General features: G+C 38.3%; 1 protein-coding gene across 1 annotated transcript in view; it reads right to left on the bottom strand.

The window, feature by feature from the left end:
- Positions 1-19,934, bottom strand: part of ADAM18 (ADAM metallopeptidase domain 18) — a 108,635-nt gene extending 88,701 nt beyond the window's left edge. Inside the window, exons 1-7 of the mRNA XM_010846438.1 lie at positions 19,790-19,934; positions 19,174-19,250; positions 11,910-11,965; positions 9,269-9,347; positions 5,604-5,680; positions 3,960-4,137; positions 1,513-1,578 (exon numbers count right to left, since the gene is read on the bottom strand). Of these exons, the coding sequence (XP_010844740.1) occupies positions 1,513-1,578; positions 3,960-4,137; positions 5,604-5,680; positions 9,269-9,347; positions 11,910-11,965; positions 19,174-19,250; positions 19,790-19,934 (678 nt within the window). The remainder of the gene's footprint in view (positions 1-1,512; positions 1,579-3,959; positions 4,138-5,603; positions 5,681-9,268; positions 9,348-11,909; positions 11,966-19,173; positions 19,251-19,789) is intronic.
- Positions 19,935-20,566: the final 632 nt, after the last annotated feature.

Below are 20,566 nucleotides of genomic sequence, written 5' to 3'. Positions count from 1 at the left end.
AACAGTGGAAACAGTGTCAGACTTTATTTTTTGGGGCTCCAAAATCACTGCGGATGGTGACTGCAGCCAAGAAATTAAAAGACCCTTACTCCTTGGAAGAAAAGTTATGACTAACCTAGATAGCATATTGAAAAGCAGAGACATTACTTTGCCAACAAAGGTCTGTCTAGTCAAGGCTATGGTTTTTCCAGTGGTCATGTATGGATGTGAGAGTTGGACTCTGAAGAAACCTGAGCACCGAAGAATTAATGCTTTTAAACTGTGGTGTTGGAGAAGACTCTTAAGAGTCCTTTGGACAGCAAGGAGATCCAACCAGTCCATTCTGGAGGAGATCAGCCCTGGGATTTCTTTGGAAGGAATGATGCTAAAGCTGAAACTCCAGTACTTTGGCCACCTCATGCGAAGAGTTGACTCATTGGAAAAGACTCTGATGCTGGGAGGGATTGGGGGCAGGAGGAGAAGGGGATGACAGAAGATGAGATGGCTGGATGGCATCACTGACTCGATGGACCTGAGTTTGAGTGAACTCCGGGAGTTGGTGATGGACAGGGAGGCCTGGCATGCTGTGATTCATGCGGTCGCAAAGAGTCGGACACGACTGAGTGACTGAACTGAACTGAAGTGAGGCTAGTTTGGGGCTAGTTTGGGATCCTAATTACATACATTTGTTGTTGTTTTTTGTTTAGTCACTCAGTCCTGTCTGACTCTTCTGTGGCCCTATGGGCTGTTGCCCTCCAGGCTCCTCTGTCCATAGGATTTTCCAGCCAAGAATGCTGGAGTGGGCTGCCATTTCCTTCTCCAGGGGATCTTCCTGACTCAAGGATCCAATCCACGTCTCCTGCATTGCAGGCGGATTATTTACCAGTGAGCCATGGGGGAAGCCCCTTAACTATATCCAAGTCACACCTAAAATGAAATCTTTTTACTTGGAAATCATCAGAAAATTACATACATTATATCTTTAAGAAGTTTTTCATAATGTTTAAAGAGAGAAGGCAAATAAAGCACAAGGTCCCACTTTATAGCACAGGGAGCTATATTCAATGTCCTGTGATAAACCATGATGGAAAAGAATACCAAAAAGGAATGTTTATATGTATATAACTGATTCACTTTACTGTATAGCAGATACTGGCACAACATTGTAAATCAATTATATTTCAATAAAAAATGAATTAATTAAAAATAAAATAAAAAATGTCTGGACTCTGAAAGATAAATTGCTCCAAATTGGCAGTTCCATGTTTTAATTTTTCTATAAACATTTAGCAAAAAAAAGTGTAGCTATCTTTCCATGATCATTAGAAATATTAATTTTGAAACCTGCAAGAGAGCTAACAATATAATAAATTTCCATAAATTGACTTCATAAATTTAATATTCAGAAATGATTAAACATTTTGGCTGATGTTCTCTAGGTGATAGCAATAAAACATTAAACTTTAAGAAAGGAAAATAAAAATGGGAAAGAAGAGAGAGAGAGCAATGGAAGGAGGGGAAAGTTTGACTTACCAAAGCTTTTTCGACTATAATGTGCATTTCTAGATATTGGGGCAATAGTTCTGAAAAAGTTTTTTCCTGAAAAGAGAATTTATCAAATGTTAATATGTTTTGAATTTATTAAACAGACAGTGACATGTAAAGGAGGCAAGTGACCTCATAAAACCCTCATGAGGTCTTAAGTATAAAAATTAACTGCAAATCAGAAAATTAACTTGAAAACAAATTTCAAGTTTAAAGGAATCCCAGTGAGCCTGCCAGAGTAAGGCAGAAGTCTAGGTATTCACTATTAATTCTGAATAAGAGAAAGTGAATAACTCCATAGCTCCAGAGCATAGGCTCTGTGTCCCATTTGATACAGTGTAATAATCCTTGATTGTGTCAAGTTAGTCAGCTATAAATCATCAATTTATTACATCATTTAGTACTCTAATGGTGATTTTTACAAGAGCTGTATATCTAACATGCTGAAATACCATTTCAAACATGGATATTTTAAAGGACCTACAATTTCTTCCTTGACCCTGGTAATTAAATCTAAGTGTAAGGAGGGAACAAAGATGGCGTCTGTCATAAAACAGCTTTTTTTGTTGCTGTTATTTAGTCACTAAGTCATGTCTTACTCTGTGACTCCGTGGACTACAGCCCACCAGTCTTCTCTGTCCATGGAATTCTCCAGGCAAGAATACTGGAGTGGGTTGCCGTTTCCTTCTCCAGGGGATCTCCCTGACGCAGGGATCGAACTCGTGTCTCCTGCATTGGCAGGTGAAGTCTTTACCACTGAGCCAGAAGGGAAGCCCCACAAAATAGCATAGCTTACTATATAAACAAGCAAACAAAGAAACTGGATTCAACTGGTAGAGCCTAGGTTTACATTTTCACAGGGAAGTAAACTATGCATGCCTCTTAAATGTGTATATACTGAGATGCTGATTTCTTTTCTTGGTGTTCAAAATTCACTTAAAAAATATTTTGTATTTTGGTTGCTCTTACTGTGCTTGTATAAAAATATAAGCCACTGTTGACAACCATGGATTCCAAATTGCAGCCTGGTTGAATATAATTACAAATTATGTACACACCATAACCAATTTTCCGTATGTTTCTACACAGCAGATTTCATATTTTAATAACAGTGTTTTTTCCCCATTTGCCATTTCAAATTTATTTTCTTATTTTCAAAATAATGAAACTGTATCTTTAATACCTGTGTTTTAAAATGAACTTATAGTACCATTCATCATAATGTCACATGTCATTTTCAGTAATTGAACTTCAAAGTCCATTCATTTTAATGGGTTACTTTTATTCTCTTCTTTAAAATGTTTTGTTCAGTGTTTTAAAAATAAGTATTGAATCATAGAATATTGCCAAAATAGATCACAGGTCTCTTGTAATTCTCCCCATTGGTTACATCCTACAAAATTACAGTACATTTTCAAAACTGGGGTATTCACCTGGTACAATGTGTATGTGTATAGCTCTATATCATTTAGTCATGTGTATGTTTATATAACCACAACTCCAGTCAAGATACAAAACTATTTTGTCACCATGAAGATTTCCCTTCTTGTACCTCTTTAAAGTCAATTGAGATTATACAGTCTGAGGAAGAGAAAGAAATCAGAATGGAAAAAAATGAACAGAACCTGCTCTTTTCCTATGGGGCATTTTCAAGCACACCGACATGTATACAGTGGAGGTAATAGGGAGGAGATAGATAAAAGGGCAAAAAGGAGCTTCAAAGAACTAAAGGCCAAAATGTTCCTAAATCTCATGAAAAAATTAAACATCCAAGAAGTTTAATGAACTCCAAGTAGGATAAACTCAAAGGGACCCAATCAAAGACAAACATAAGAAAACTGTCATAAGGCAAAGACAAAGACTCTTGAAAGAATCAACAAAGAAGGGCCACATCGTGCACAAGGAATCCTCAATAAGATGACTAACATCTGATTCTTCATCAGAGAAAATGGAGCCAAAAGATAGCGAACTGAAATATCCAAAGTGATGAAAGAAAAACACCTGTCAACTAAGAATTCTATATTCAGCCTACAAATTAAATGTTTAATAATATACAAATGATACAGTATTTTAGAAAGACATGTCCCAGTAGTATGTAAACCTATATATCAAAATATTAAAAGCAATGTTACCAGGGCAGTGGTAATTAGTGTTTCTATATTCCTAATTTTATTCAATAATAAGCACTTTTGCTTGAATAAAAATTAAAAACAAGAAATATTACATAAGACAACATACAACAGTAAGCTTGAAATGCATTATTGCATATTTTCATGTATTTTAGATGGAATATGGATGTTTTATATACCCATGTAGAAAACAGATACCAAATGTTATATTGCTACTCAGCAGCTATGTACTTCCTTTTCCTGACTAACACAATTCTACAAAAGTAATTTTATAGTGTGTCATGACATCAGAATTGTCTCAGTTACCTGTGAGCTTAAATGGATTGTATAGGACTGATCTTTCTGCCAAATATTGCTGTAATTTTCTGCAAACATTGGTTTATCTGGACGGTCATTTTTCACTTGATAAATTATGTGCTCAAATCTTGCTGAAAATTCCAAAGGCTCAATGCCATAGCTGATATTTTCAAACTGAAGGAATCCCCTGAATATTTAGAAAACAATAACATAAAAATCCTGCCAATAATCCCATCATCCTGCAAACGATTCCACCAGATTTATAATTCAAAATGCCATAAGAAATGAGCAACCATAATGAGGAACATGTTTTAAAGTCACTCTCTTTTCCTACTTTTTTTTCAGCTACCACTAGTAACTGAGTAACCACATCTGCCTCAGTTTTTCTCATGTATTAAAGAACTAAATATACTGAGAAGTATTTTGTTTTTTCCATATAACAGTCACATTCATTCAAGGTGTATTAAGGCCATGCATGGGGTTGCAAAGAGTCGGACACGACTGAGCGACTGAATTGAACTGATTTGCTGGAAGCCAAGGCGTTTGTTGAGAATTCCAAGAATAAAAAGTTCCTGTTCTTACTGAGGGACAGTGGGTATACAGAGTGGAGGTCTAAAAAGGCTGATATATAGGAAAACCGAATTTAGAAAATGTCAAGTTTCTGAGTCAACAAATTCTGGACATCAGGCGATGAAAACCAAAGGGAAAGTGGGAAGAATCTTTTTGCTCTGCTCTGGGCCTGTATCTTCATCTGATAAACTCATCACCTTCTTCCTGCCACTTCAATGATGAAAATCATCACCCCTGCCCTTTAACCTCTGAGGTACCTTCTCAGCTAGTCGTCTTACATCTGATACAAAGCACACCTACACTGAGAATATACAACTTGCGCTTAGTTAAGTAACTACTTAATGTAATTTTCCATAACTATTCCAGATAGCTGATACAAAATACAACAATAACATCCAGGGAGATCCAGGGAGATATTCTAAAGGATTTAGCGGATGGGTGTGTTTGAATTTTTTTTTTTAACGCATCTGTCTCTTTCTCCTCAATATCTTGAACATAACTTCAGTTAGTGATTTCACTTCAATGGTTACTGTAAAGGCCCATTTATTAATATTAAAAACTAAGGCCATCACGAAGAAAACGTTCCGAATGGAATCCTCCTTAAATATCCCAGATTTGTGTTTTGCAGCCACTAAATTTTATTTTAAAGTATATCCTAATTTTTCATGTATAAATAACCTCAAAGATTCTGTTGTGTGTTACTCGTTCAGTCATGTCTGACTCTTTGGGACCCCATGGATTGTAGCCCACCAGACTCCTTTGTCCATGGAATTCTCCAGGCAAGAATACTAGAATGGGTTACCATTCCTTTCTCCAGGGAATCTTCCCAACCCAGGGACTGAACGTGGGTCTCCTGCCCTGCAGGCAGATTCTTTACTTTTTTAGCCACCAGGGATGGGCAGTAGCCCGCCAGACTCCTCTGTCTATGGGATTTTTTCCAGCAAGAATACTGGAGTGGGTTGCCATGCCCTCTTCCAGGGGATCTTCCTGACCTAGGGATCTAACCCACCTCTTCTGTGTCTCTTGCATCACAGGCAGATTCTTTACCCACTGAGTTATGGGGAAGCCCCAAGATTCTGTTACCTGAGTCCAGAACAGATGCTGAGTGTCACGACTGAATTTGGGAAACCTGCAATGTATCCTTGATAATGACAAGGCATCTGAAAAACAGTACAGTGAGGCCAATAAATAAATTATTCATGCATAAAATGTATTGGCAAACGTTATAAATATTCAAAACATTAAAACAGTTGAAAGTAATAAGTTTCTGTATCATAAAGATTTATTAAAAGTGGTTTTCAACTAAAACTCTTCCAGAAAATTGCAGGGGAAGGTAACCTTCCAAACTCATTCTATAAGCCCACCATCATCCTAATACCAAAACCTGACAAAGATGCCACAAAAAAAGAAAACCACAGGCCAATATCACTGATGAACATAGATGCAAAAATCCTTAACAAAATTCTAGCAATCAGAATCCAACAACACATTAAAAAGATCATACATCATGACCAACTGGCCTTGATCCCAGGGATGCAAGGATTCTTCAATGTCCACAAATCAATCAATGTAATACACCACATTAACAAATTGAAAAATAAAAGCCATATGATTATCTCAATAGATGCAGAGAAAGCCTTTGACAAAATTCAACAACCATTTATGATAAAATCTCTCTAGAGAGCAGGAATAGAAAGAACATCCGTCAATATAATAAAAGCTATATATGACAAACCCACAGCAAACATTATCCTCAATGGCGAGAAACTGAAAGCATTTCCCCTAAAGTCAAGAACAAGACAAGGGTGTCCACTTTCACTACTACTATTCAACATAGTTTTGGAAGTTTTGGCCACAGCAATCAGAGCAGAAAAAGAAATAAAAGGAATCCAAATTGGAAAAGAAGTAACACTCTCACTGTTTGCAGATGACATGATCCTCTACATAGAAAACCCTAAAGACTTCACCAGAAAATTACTAGAGCTCATCAATGAATATAGTAAAGTTGCAGGATATAAAATCAACACACAGAAATCCCTTGCATTCCTATACACTAATAATGAGAAAATAGAGAAACTAAGGAAACAGTTCCATTCACCATTGCAACGAAAAGAATAAAATACTTAGGAATAATACCTATATATATAAAACTATAAAACACTGGTTAAAGAAATCAAAGAGGACACTAATAAATGGAGAAATACACCATGTTCATGGATCAGAAGAATCAATATAGTGAAAATGAGTATACTACCCAAAGCAATCTATAGATTCAATGCAATCCCTATCAAGCTACCAACAACAAGAGCTAGAACAATAATTTTGCAATTTGTATGGAAATACAAAAAAACCTCGAATAGCCAAAGCAATCTTGAGAAAGAAGAGCAGAACTGGAGGAATCAACCTGCCTGACTTCAGGCTCTACTATAAAGCCACAATCATCAAGACAGCATGGTACTGGCACAAAGACAGAAATATAGATCAATGGAACAAAATAGAAAGCCCAGAGATAAATCCATGAACCTATGGACACCTTATCTTTGACAAAAGAGGCAAGAATATACAATGGAGAAAAGACAATCTCTTTAACAAGTGGTGCTAGGAAATCTGGTCACCACTTGTCAAAGAATGAAACTAGAACACTTTATAACACCGTACACCAAAATAAACTCAAAATGGATTAAAGATCTAAATGTAAGACCAGAAACTATAGAACTGCTAGAGGAGAATATAGGAAAAACACTCTCTGACATAAATCACAGCAGGATCCTCTATGACTCACCTCCCAAAATATTAGAAATAAGCAAAAATAAACAAATGGGACCTAATTAAAATTAAAAGTTTCTGCACAACAAAGGAAACTATAAGCAAGGTGAAAAGACAGCCTTCAGAATGGGAGAAAATAATAGCAAACGAAGAAACTGACAAACAACTAATCTCAAAAATACATAAGCAACTCCTGAAGCTCAATTCCAGAAAAATAAATGACCCAATCAAAAAATGGGCCAAAGAACTAAACAGACATTTCTCCAAAGAAGACATACAGATGGCTAACAAACACATGAAAAGATGCTCAACATCACTCATTATCAGAGAAATGCAAATCAAAACCACTATGAGGTACCATTTCATGCCAGTCAGAATGGCTGCGATCCAAAAGTCTACAAGCAATAAATGTTGGAGAGGGTGTGGAGAAAAGGGAACCCTCTTACACTGTTGGTGGGAATGCAAACTAGTACAGCCACTATGGAGAACAGTGTGGAGATTCCTTAAAAAACTGGAAATAGAACTGCCTTATGATCCAGCAATCCCACTGCTGGGCATACACACTGAGGAAACCAGAGGGAAAGAGACACGTGTACCCCAGTGTTCATCACAGCACTGTTTATAATAGCCAGGACATGGAAGCACCTTAGATGTCCATCAGCAGATGAATGGATAAGAAAGCTGTGGTACATATACACAATGGAGTATTCAGTTCAGTTCAGTTCAGTCGCTCAGTCATGTCTGACTCTTGCAACCCCATGAATCGCAGCATGCCAGGCCTTCCTGTCCATCACCAACTCCCGGAGTTCACTCAAACTCACGTTCATTGAGTTGGTGATGCCATCCAGCCATCTCATCCTCTGTCGTCCCCTCTTCCTCCTGCCCCCAATCCCTCCCAGCATCAGAGTCTTTTCCAATAAGTCAACTCTTCACATGAAGTGAACAAATACTGGAGTTTCAGCTTCAGCATCATTCCTTCCAAAGAACACCCAGGGCTGATCTCCTTTAGAATGGACTGATTGGATCTCCTTGCAGTCCAAGGGACTCTCAAGAGTCTTCTCCAACAAATTGGAGTCTTCTCCAATTTATTCAAAAGCATAAATTCTTTGGCACTCAGCTTTCTTCACAGTCCAACTCTCACATCCATACATGACCATTGGAAAAACCATAGCCTTAACTAGACGGACCTTTGTTGGCAAAGTAATGTCTCTGCTTTTCAATATGCTATCTAGGTTGGTCATAACTTTGCCATTAAAAAGAATACATTTGAATCAGTCCTAATGAGGTGGATGAAACTGGAGCCTATTATACAGAATGAAGTAAGCCAGAAAGAAAAACACCAATACAGTATACTAACGCATATATATGTAATTTAGAAAGATGGTAATGATAACACTGTATGCGAGACAGCAAAAGAGACACAAATGTATAGAACAGTCTTTTGGACTCTGTGGGAGAGGGCAAGGGTGGGATGATTTGGGAGAATGGCATTGAAACATGTATAATATCATATATGAAATGAATCGCCAGACCAGGTTAGATGCGTGATACAGGATGCTCGGTGCTGGTGCACTGGGATGACCCAGAGGGATGGTATGGGGAGGGAGGTGGGAGGCCGGTTCAGGATGGGGAACATGTGTACACCTGTGGTGGGTTCATGTTGATGTATGGCAAAACCAATACAATATTGTAAACTAATTAGCCTGCAATTAAAATAAATAAAATTATATTTAAAAAAAAAAACAAAAAATAAATGTAGTTTTCAAGGAAAATAAGTATTTGACACATTTCTTTATTTTATACCAATGAGGTGCCCAGACATGTTCTCTGGATCTGGATTTCATCCCTATCATACATGGAATATGGAATAAAATATTTGTATGAAACTGCCAAGATGGAACAAGCATATCCCAATGGTAATGGTAAGCCCACTTGAATAAAGAAATGTGTGGTAATGAATGTCTACGACATCTGGGTCTTACCTTAAAATATGAAGACTCAGAATGCAAAGATCCAGTCTCATTATATGTATAAACCAAAAAGTTCTGGGATACAAATGAGCTAAGGAAAACAAAAACTAAAAGTGGTTGAGTCATGAATTTACTATAAACATAAACATTAAAATAATAAAAATAAGAGTAAAATATATAGGATTCATATAAGCATATTCTTTATTTAGAGTAATTTTAGCATGCCATCACAGTGTAAATTCTCTGACCTGGCATCTCAGAGAGTTAGGGCTTTCTTAACACCAGAATAGATTTTGAATCCTCCATTTCAGATATTTGTGTGTGTGCCTACAAATGTCTTCATTCAACAATATTTGCTGAGTGCCAACAATCTGATAGATTCAATTCAAGGCACTGGGGTACAGCAATATAGAAAAGACAAAACCACGGTCTTCCTCACAATAAGACACATACTGCTAGTATGTTGAAAGTGAAAGTAAAAGTGAAGTCGCTCAGTTGTGTCTGTCTCTTTGAGACACCACGGATCGTAGCCTGCACCAGGCTCCTCCGTCCATGAGATTTTCTAGGCAAGAGTACTGGAGTGGGTTGCCATTTCCTTATCCAGGGAATCTTCCCGACCCAGGGATCAAACCTAGGTCTCCCGCATTGTAGACAGAAGCTTTACCGTCTGAGCCATGTTAGGTGATAATAAATAAGGCCTGAAGGTTGGTTGCAAATGTAGACAGGATGGCAAGGAAAGGCTAAGTGATTTGATTACTGAAGACCTGAAAAACAAGCCCTTGGATCTGCACAGATCTAGGAAGGAAATGCAAATATCCTGAGGCAGAGATAGGTTGTGTATCTACGAAGACCATCTAGAGGGCAAAGTACCTGCGGTGAAGTATGGAGACAAGACAAGAGACATTAGTAAGAGGTGGTGTCCCAGAGATGAGAAGTCACCACTGGGAGATTCTGAGCAGGAAAGGTGCAGGATCAGACCAACATTTTAATAGAATCAGACTGAAAGTCCTGTTGAGAACCTACTGTAGGACAGATAAGCACAAACAAAGAGATCAGCTAGGCTACAACAGCTGGATGATAGGCTATTATCCAGTAAATACATGATGGTAGCTTGAACTAGGATTGTAGCAGTGGTGGAGGTCCAATTGCTGAATGCATTTTTTAAAAATAATTATTTATTTTTCATTGATTGATGATTACTTTAAAATATTGGTTTGATTTCTGTTGGATGCATTTTGAAGGTAGATCACATGGGATTTAGTAATCCACTAGATGCGGAGGAAAACAAAAGAAAAACATAAGACGTCAAAAGTGACTAACATTTTTGTTCTGAGAAACTGAAAGAGTAGACATGCCATTTACTAAATCCCCGAGGAAAAGACAAATTATGAAAAATGACCAGAAGTATATTTTAGGCACATTAAATATTAAAATTACAGCAAACTCTTGGTTATCAAATAGGAAGTCAAATACACAAATGTGGCGTTCACTAAAGAGAAATAAAGATATAAGTTTGGGAGTAATCAATACACCCATAGGAGCAGATGAAAGAACCAGGTGATTGAGAACAGCTAGGGAAAAAAGAGGGGTTTAAGAATAGCACCAGGGAGTACTCCTAAGATGAGAGAGAGGAGGTCAAATCAGAAAACAAACAAAACAAAATCTGAGAAAGACTGAGTACACTGATAAGAGACAAACCAAGAGACTTGCTGTGTCCTGGAAGCCAAATGAAGAAACTTTTATAAGGAGGAGACGCTACTCAGCTACACAAAATGCCACTGACTGATAAAGAAAAATGAAGCATAAAAAGTAACTGGCATTTAGAAACATGAGGATCATTGATGATCTTACCAAAGAATATTTTTTTAATGAAATGGTAGTGATCCTAAAGACCAACATGAGTTTAATGACCATGAGTTAGATTTTTCGTCATGAATTAAGTAAGGAAAATTTTCTCAAGCCTTACTCAACCACAAAAATGCAGGCAGACAAAATACAGTTGTTAAAGATACATATTTTCAAAGATGTAGGCAAAGAAGAGGCTATTTGAGTATATAAAATGTTGACAAACACAGATTGAGACAGAAAATAGATTGCTTGTTTTCCAGAGTAGTGGCTGATAACAGGGATTAAATGTGAAATAGTACGACAGGTCTAATGTGGAGAATGAAATGTTTTGAAACTGATTTATGGTTGAAAATTGTGATACTATATTAAACTTATATAATTATACACTTGAGAGTTTTATGATTATATGTATATACACATAATTTACCAAATAAAGTTGTTAAAAATAAATACATATATAATTAAAACCTCCACACAAAATATGCCACTAGTTCAATTTTCTGCCAATAACCACATGATATATACATGTTTGATTGCATGTTGGATATACTTGACACATAACTTGCAGTTCTTGAGTTTGTGGATTTAAATGCTTACTTATTTATGCATAGATTTATTTAAAAATAACAAGCTGGAAAATAAAAATTCAAAGTTCTTGTAGACTTAATATTCAGGAACTAATGAATCCAAAACTCAAAAACTAATTAAACAGCCTACATTTTGCTGCATGCTTAAATTTAAATAGTGTACAAAAACATTTTTTTAAAAAGTAAATTCTAAGCTTTAAGGGAAAATCATTTCTTACTGTTTTCTGAGATGCAGAGTGTATGGTTTGTTATCAATGGTAATGATATAAGTCACCTAAAATAAAGCAAATAAAGGTAATTAAGTAAATTAGAAATAATAAAATCAAAAAGTATTTTTCACTAAAGTCAGAAAAGACTCACCCAATCCATTTATAAAAAGCATATATCCTTCAGAATTTATTGTTTTAACTAGCAAGAATTTAAAATTTTTTAATAAATTCAGGATGAGGGCAATAAATGTAGGGAATGGCTTTTGAAAAGAAGAGATGAAAGCTATATTTTGAAGAAATATAAATTTACTATGTATTAATACTAGATCTTACTGTTTATTTTATAAAAAAAACATACTCATCTTTAGCCAAAATGAATGAGGCATGACTGTAGGCTTACATGCTACACCAAATACAATGAAACAATAATGTGTTTATAAATACATAAATACACACTCTCAAACACTAGAGCTGCTTTGCGATGCTTCACATATAAGCTAAAGACAGACCTGAGAGAAGGAAGCTAGGGAAGAATGCTGGGGCTCCAGCAATACGAGCTGTGAGGCTACAGGGCGTAAACTGTAATGGTCCATCATTACCTTGATGGGAAGGGGTCCAGGAGCAGGAGATGTACACAGTACACAGTACACAGTACGGCAGGTTGCTTTTAAAATATCATCCGGAGGGTGAGGGAGAGTCTAGCAAAACATGTTTTATATAAAAGAACGATACAGACATGAAATCCAATCTTTGTCCTTTAACAAAATATGATCTTCAGAGGTACCTCCATCTACTGGGCCATATCCTATTGGTTGGAAGGAAGCCACAGGTTTTTCCCATACTCAGAGGTGGAGCTTCTTCAACGGTCTGAACACTAGATGGTAGGAACCACTTTGTGAATTTAGGGTCTGTCCAACACCATGGGCAAAGAACTGAGGAGCTGAGGATTAAAACCCACAGCTCATATAGTGCTGGGAGACATTCAAGGTCTGACCAACCAGAGGAGAAAAATGTCACTGAACACACTCATGCCATTCAGTAAAGATCACAGAAAGGTCACATTTTAGTGTTAAGGAGAAACTAACCTAGAAACCCAGAAACTAGAGTCAGGGTTACTCGAGACATTCATCCTAAAGACATTGTGGTTTAGTTGCTCAGTCGTGTCTCATTCTTTGCGACCCCATAGACTGTAGCCCGCTAGGCTTCTCTGTCCATGGGATTTCCCAGGCAAGAATACTAGAACAGTTTGTTATTTCCTTCTTGAGGGTATCTTCCCGACCCAGGTATCAAACCCAAGTCTCCTGCACTGCAAGCAGATTCTTTACCACTGAGCCACCAAGGAAGCCCCACCAAAGACAGTACAAACATGACATTTTCAGTCTGGTTCATAAGTAACCTAACTGCCTGCCAAAACAAAGCATAATACATTTTAAAGGAAAATCACAAAGTTAAGCAGTCAACCAAACAAAATTAGCAGTGTTAATCCAATCAAAAATAAACATACCCAGGAACATGAAATAAGTCTGATGACAGGATAAGAGGCTCTGGTCTTATCTTCCTCCCACAGTTACATCAAATAAAAGCTTTGCATGGGTCAATTGCCTCTGAGAGAAATCCAGAAAGTAGCAGAGGGGCTCCTCAATACTGAGTGACTGAGAAAATATCCACCACGCAAAAGGGCAGGAAAGGTGAAAACACACACACACCATAAAACCCAGCCCTGGCAAAATACCTTCCAATCAGGAGAGAAGCCCCAATTTTCAGTATCTCCCTCAGCACCAAAAGGTTTGGACCAGGCATCCAGCAGCACAACTTTTTTTTTTTTTTTTTAACTTTTTGTTTTATATTGGAGTATAGCCAATTAGGGCTTCCCTGGTGGTTCAGATGGCAAAGAATCCACCTGCAATGCAGGAGACCTGGGTTCAACCCCTGGGTCTTCAATCCACCAGAAGATCCCCTGGAGAAGGGAATGGCAACCCACTCCAGGATTCTGGCCTGGGAAATCCCATGGACAGAGGAGCCTGGCAGGCTACAGCCCATGGGGTTGCAAAGAGTCAGACGCAATGAGCAACAAAGCAGGCATAGCCGATTAACAATGTTGTGATAGTTTCAGGTGAACAGCAAAGGGACTCAGCCTTATATATACATGTATCCATTCTCCCCCAAATTCACCTCCCATCCAGGCTGCCACAGAACATTAAGCAGAGTTCCATGTGCTATACAGTAGGTCTTTGTTGGTTATCCATTTTAAATATAGCAGTGTGTACAGCCCATCCCAAACTCCCTAACTATCCCTTCACCTCATCCTTATCTCTGTCCTTATTTCTAAGTCTGTGAGTCTCTTTACATTTTGTAAGTTCATTTGTATCATTTCTTTTTAGATTCCACATATAAGGGGTGTCATACTATGTTTCTTCTCTGTCTGACTTACTTTACTCAGTATGACAATCTCTAGGTCCACTCAGGAGCACAAGTTTTAAGGCTGCCACCCAAGGGACTGGCTTCCAAGTAGCCTAGTTCAGAAAGCCACTGGGACTTGGCCTCCATGAGTCTCCCATTAAACAAAGAAGCATATTTTTCATGTGTCCATGAGCACATCTCATGGTTATTCCCAGGTGCGTTATAGATGGAGCAGGCCAAAGCACCCAGCTCTCACTTTCTTCCTATAAGGGGTTGGACTACTCACATTCTCAGTTGCAGCTTGAAGGTCCAGCTTCGAATCAGACCTACACATGTGCACTATTAGGGATACTGCCAGGATACTGCTATCAGAGATACTACCAGGATACTGCTATTAGGGATACCAGCATAAAAGGGCTGGTGGGCGCTTCCCCTGACTACCCTCCCCCACTCTTTGCTCAATTCAACAAGAAAACCAAGTCTCCAGTTTCTTCCTTATAGGAGCTTCTCTATACAGTGAGAATCTCAATTTTTTTTTAATTGAAGTATACTGATGTCCCTGGTGGCTCAGCAGTAAAGAATCCACCTGCAATGCAGGAGACCTGAGTTTGATCCTTTGATCCCTGGGTTGGGAAGATCCCCTGAAGAAGGGAATGGCAACCCACTCCAGTATTCTTGCCTAGAGAATCCCATGGACAGAGGAGCATACAGGTGGGCTACTCCATGGGGTTGCAAAGACTCAGACACGACCGAGTGACTCACACACAACCGAGTGACTCACACACACACACACACACATACTAATGTATGGTATTATACGTTACAGATATATAATATAGCAATTCACAATTTTTAAAGTCTATATTCCATTTCTACTTAGAAAATATTGGCAATGCAACCTCAACTTTTAAGGCTGCCACCTGAAGGTTTGGATCCCATATAACCCAACTTTGAAATCTGACAGGGTCAGCATTTATAGGTTCCTAGAGTCTTCTTAAGAGAAGATGTTTATACAGAAATGCAAGCACATCCCAGGACTATCTTCCTGGGCTCAAGGCAGATGGGACAGGAAAAAACATAAAAGTCCCAAGTTCTCTGTGGAAAGGGTTTGAGTGCATACTTCCCAGGCTGCTGCCTGGGGGCTGAGCTTCTAAATAACTTGTACTTGGCAGCTGACTGGGTACCTAAAGAGCCGTCATCTGGGAACTTGGACAGATGTGAGGGCATTCCCTGTGCTTTCTTGCTCTGATTCATTCCAACGGTCATTATAAAACTAACTCTCCAGCTTCTCCCTCAATGGAATTTGTCCACACATATTGCCCCACTTTATACAGATGCGCTGGAGGAACTGGCTAGGAAATCACCTAGTTACGGGAGCTTCTCTTAAGCAGAGAAAACAAAAGGGGTGAAATAAGTAACATTGTATCTGCAGATGACATGATCACATGTATGGAAAACCCTAAGATGATGCCAAAGAGCTATCAGAATTAATACATGGATTCAGAAAAGTTTTAAGACACAAGTCAAAAATACAAAAATAAGCATTGTTTATATATACTTAACAATGAACTACTAAAAAGAAAAAGAGGAAACCAATCCCATTTACAATAAGAACAAAAGAATAAAATATTTACAGATAAATTTAACCAAGGAGGTGAAAAACGTACACACTGAAAACTAAAAAGCAATCATGAATAAAATTAGAGTAGACACAGATAATCTATGTCTATGAGTTGAAGGGAATAATACTTTTCCATACCACTCAAAGTGATCTATAGAGTCAATGCATCCTTATCAAAATTCCAATGTCATTTTTCACAAAAATAGAGAAAACAATCTTCAAACAGAACATTAATAACTATAACAATCTTGAAAAAGAAAAGCAAGGCCAGAGACGTCACACTCTGTGATTTCAAACAATATTACAAGGCTGTAGTAAGACTAAAAATAGAAAGAGGGCCTAAATTAATAAAATCAGAAATGAAAAAGAAATTATAACTGACACCACAGAAATACAGATGACCATAAGTTAGAACTGGACATGGAACAACAGACTGGTTCCAAATAGGAAAAGGAGTACATCAGGCTGTATATTGTCACCCTGCTTATTTAACTTATATGCAGAGTACATCATGAGAAACGCTGGACTGGAGGAAGCACTAGCTGGAATCAAGATTGCCGGGAGAAATATCAATAACCTCAGATATGCAGATGACACCACCCTTATGGCAGAAAGTGAAGAGGAACTAAAAGCCTCTTGATGAAAGTGAAAGTGGAGAGTGAAAAAGTTGGCTTAAAGCTCAACATTCCAAAAACTAAGACCATGGCATCTGGTCCCATCACTTCATGGCAGATAGATGGGGAAATAGTGAAAACAGTGTCAGACTTAATTCTGGGGGGCTCAAAAATCACTGCAGTTGGTAACTGCAGCCATGAAATTAAAAGATGCGTACTCCTTGGAAGGAAAGTTATGACCAACCTAGATAGCATCTTAAAAAACAGAGACATTACTTTGCCAACAAAGGTCCATCTAGTCGAGGCTATGGTTTTTCCAGTGGTCATGTGTGGATGTGAGAGTTGGACTGTGAAGAAAGCTGAGTGCCAAAAAATTGATGCTTTTGAACTGTGGTGTTGGAGAAGACTCTTGAGAGTCCCTTGGACTGCAAGGAGATCCAACCAGTCCATGCTAAAGGAGATCAGTCCTGGGTGTTCTTTGTAAGGACTGATGCTAAAGCTGTAACTCCAATACTTTGGCCACCTCATGCAAAGAGTTGACTCATTGAAAAAGACCCTGATGCTGGGAGGGATTTGGGGGCAGGAGGAGAAGGGGATGACAGAGGATGAGATGGCTGGATGGCATCACCGACTCAGTGGACATGAGTTTGAGTGAACTCCGGGTGTCAGTGATGGACAGGGAAGCCTAGCATGCTGTGATTCATGGGGTTGCAAAGGGTCGGACACGACTGAGCGACTGTACTGAACTGAACTGAAGAGACTATTGTTGTTGCTTAGTCGCTAAGTCCTGTCAATCTCTTTTGCTCCACAATCCATGGGATTTCCCAGGTGAGAATACTGGAGTGGGTTATCTCCTTCTCCAGGGGATCTTCCTGACCCAGGGATCAAACACGCGTCTCTTGTATTGGCAGGTGGGTTCTTTACCACTGAGCCACCAGGGAAGACCATAAGAGACTATTAACAGCTATAGGTCAAGAAAATGGACAATCTCGATGAAATGGATAAATTCCTAGAAAGGTACAAATCCCAAGGCTGAACCAGGAAAAAATAGAAAATATGAACAGACCGATTACCAGTAATGAAACATACACAGCTTTCAAAACATGTAGACAGACACTGTATTTCACATCCTGCATTGTTGCTATATACTTTGAGATAACTGTGGAACAAGTGAACAACTTGAAGTTTAAAGTGATCATGCAATGACAATATACATGCAAATGGAAGCAAATCAGGAAGAAAAAGCTTATATGCAAATATTTTTTCAACAGTAGGTAGTTTACTCTTAATGGAAAAAGATTCATAAATTAAAGTTGTGACTCCATGTCCTCAAACTGATAACTCTGACTACCTTACCATCTGTAATCCTCTTTCTCACATATATATATGAAAATAATATAAAATATTTCAAAAGGTTAATGTGAGAATTAAATGAGAGTAGTATATGAAAAAAAAAACTCTAAAGGAAATTATTTTACTATGATTTTCAAGTACAGTTTTGTACGTTTAGTTTTTATTATAATTTTTCAGTAGTGAACATAATCATAATACATTCTAATACTGTATGTCAAAATAGAGTTATTGGAGTCTTAAATTTTTTTTACATACTCATTTCAAAAATTGTTCCATCAAACTGAAAGCATTTTCTCAGGATTTCTATACATTGACCCCATTCTTAACCATATGGAAATCTAAACCCCTGTATTATGACTTCTAGTTTCTGGTCTGCAATCTACAACAGTATAACTATGCCAACTTAAAGTATTTTAATCAGGAAAATATTCAAGATGGAATGTCTTCAATTTAATAAGTTTTTAGTAGCAGTGCACATTTTTCGAATTCTTTTTCCAATTAATATTTACTGACATGCTCTCATTGTCAGTAAATGTGACATCTATCACTTTAAACTTCAGGTTGTTTACTTCAGTTATTTAAATATTATCACATTTCAGGCAAATGTGATATTTTTAGCCTTCTTTTTCTTTGGCCATTATTTCTAATAAGTCTGATGCTTCTGGGTCAGATTCTCAGGTCTAAATTTTACTCAAAACCATTTTTTCTGTCACTTTAACTGTGGCCATTAATAATGTTTTCTTTCCATAAATTGCAGTCTGAACCATTGTCACACTTAATTAATGTTGTTTATTTCTACCAGTATGATTCATCAATAGTATTTAATATTTCTTGAAAATTGTGAACAAATGCTTCAGAAGAGCCTGAGAGATGAAGGGAAGGTCCCAGGAATTAGCAATAAAAACATGTGGCTTTGCAAGCAAAAACAAATTAGTATGATCTGATTCAATGCAAAGGTAAATTAAAAGTCTTAAACTTTTAAATTATAAAACTGATACTCTTTAACTTTTTATTTTATATTGCAGCATAGACAATTAACAATGTTGTGCGAGTTTCATGATGGACAGCAAAGGGATTCAGTCATATATATATACCTGTATCCATTCTCCCCCTAACTCCCCTCCCATCCAGGCTGCCACAAAATATTGAGCAGAGTTTCCTGTGCCATACAGACTGTAGGTCCTTGTTGGTTATCCATTTTAAATAGAGCAGTGTGTACATGTCCATCCCACACTCCTGAATTATTTTCACTCCATCTTTAAAAGTAATATGCTTGATCATTTACCTGCTTCTCCCAATCTTCACTCTCATTTGAGCTTATCTTCTGTGGAACTGTGACATATAGGAACATTCCCTCAGAATCTGTAGTAAGAAAATGGGATTTTTTTGCAACAGTCCTCTAAGACAAGCATGGATTCTTAAGCTCCGAGTCCATGGTGAGGTCTACAATTGTAAATCAATTTATCTACATGTGTCCACCTTGGTCCACAGATTTCAACAGATTTTCAATGGCACACTGAAAAATGGCTAGGAAACAAACAAATGAACAGAGAACAGATACAATGCTGCAGGACCATCCTGTTGGTTTCCAGAACTACGTTGAAGCCTTTCCCTCAGGTCTCTGAGGAATAAAGCCAGGCCAGTTCCGAACCTGGCTAAGTCCTCTGGCTACAGAGTAGGTGACCCAGAAAGACCTTCAGCGGCTGAGACACTGCATCCTTGACTAACATCTTCCATCCCCTATCCTGGTCCGGGGGTGGCTGGGGGTGGGAGGAAGCCACCATCAGAGAATCCCAGGGAGGGGCGGCAGGTATCCTAGAGCTACAGAAATTGTTTTGGAAGATCCCAGCTCTGCTCAGTACCCAGAGAGGGAGAAGGAAGTCGAGGCTCCGAAGTCTTACCCTGGCTGGCGAGCAGCCCTCCAAGTGCAGCAAGCAGTGCGAGGAGTAGGAACATGGCTGGGTTGGGGTGCAGGAAGCAGAGCCAGGTGAGAGACCGTTGGGTATCCCTGAGGCTCGCGGGCAGAAGCCCTCCGGAGTACAGCATTCTGCCCCGAGCCCTGGGGGTGATGACCAGGGCCTCAAATTAGCTTTCAGCTGCACTGGCTCATCGTTAGGCATCCTGAGTGGCTGGGCGCTCAGGGCCGAAAGAAGGAACTGCAGACAAAAGCTTGCGCCTGCGCACAGCGGGTCTGTGATGACAATGTGGACATCCTTCAAACCCTTCAGTAGGGATAAAGGAGCAAATAAGCATACGGTCCATGGGGTCGCAGAGTCAGACACAACTGAAGCGAATTAACACGCACGCTCTTCTGGGGGAAGTTCCTGGTAATTTCCCTTCTCCATGTGATGGTTTTCTAACAACTTATATTTGCTATGGTGGGAGAGGAAACGAGCAATATTAACTTTTTTTTTTTTACAAGAAATTTTCTTCTTAAATTGTGCTACTGCCGACTTCATATCTTTTTTTAAAAAGTCTTTTCAAACAAGGAGAAATCAAGAATATGGAACTTGACCCTGGATACGACAATAGAAAGCACTTTTCTTCAACTGTGTCCCTATTCTTAAATACAGTATTAGGTTATACTCTGCTGAGGAAAGGGAAAGGAAACTTTGAAATGGAATCTAAGTGTGGTTTGTTAAAATTCCTTTTAGAACCATACAAAGGAAGCTGTAGAA

This window comes from Bison bison, unplaced genomic scaffold (assembly GCF_000754665.1).
Source record: "Bison bison bison isolate TAMUID 2011002044 unplaced genomic scaffold, Bison_UMD1.0 scf7180017864236, whole genome shotgun sequence".
Lineage (NCBI taxonomy): Eukaryota > Metazoa > Chordata > Mammalia > Artiodactyla > Bovidae > Bison > Bison bison.
The sequence above is the reverse complement of the archived record's forward strand: the minus strand, read 5'-3'. Positions and strand labels throughout refer to the sequence as shown.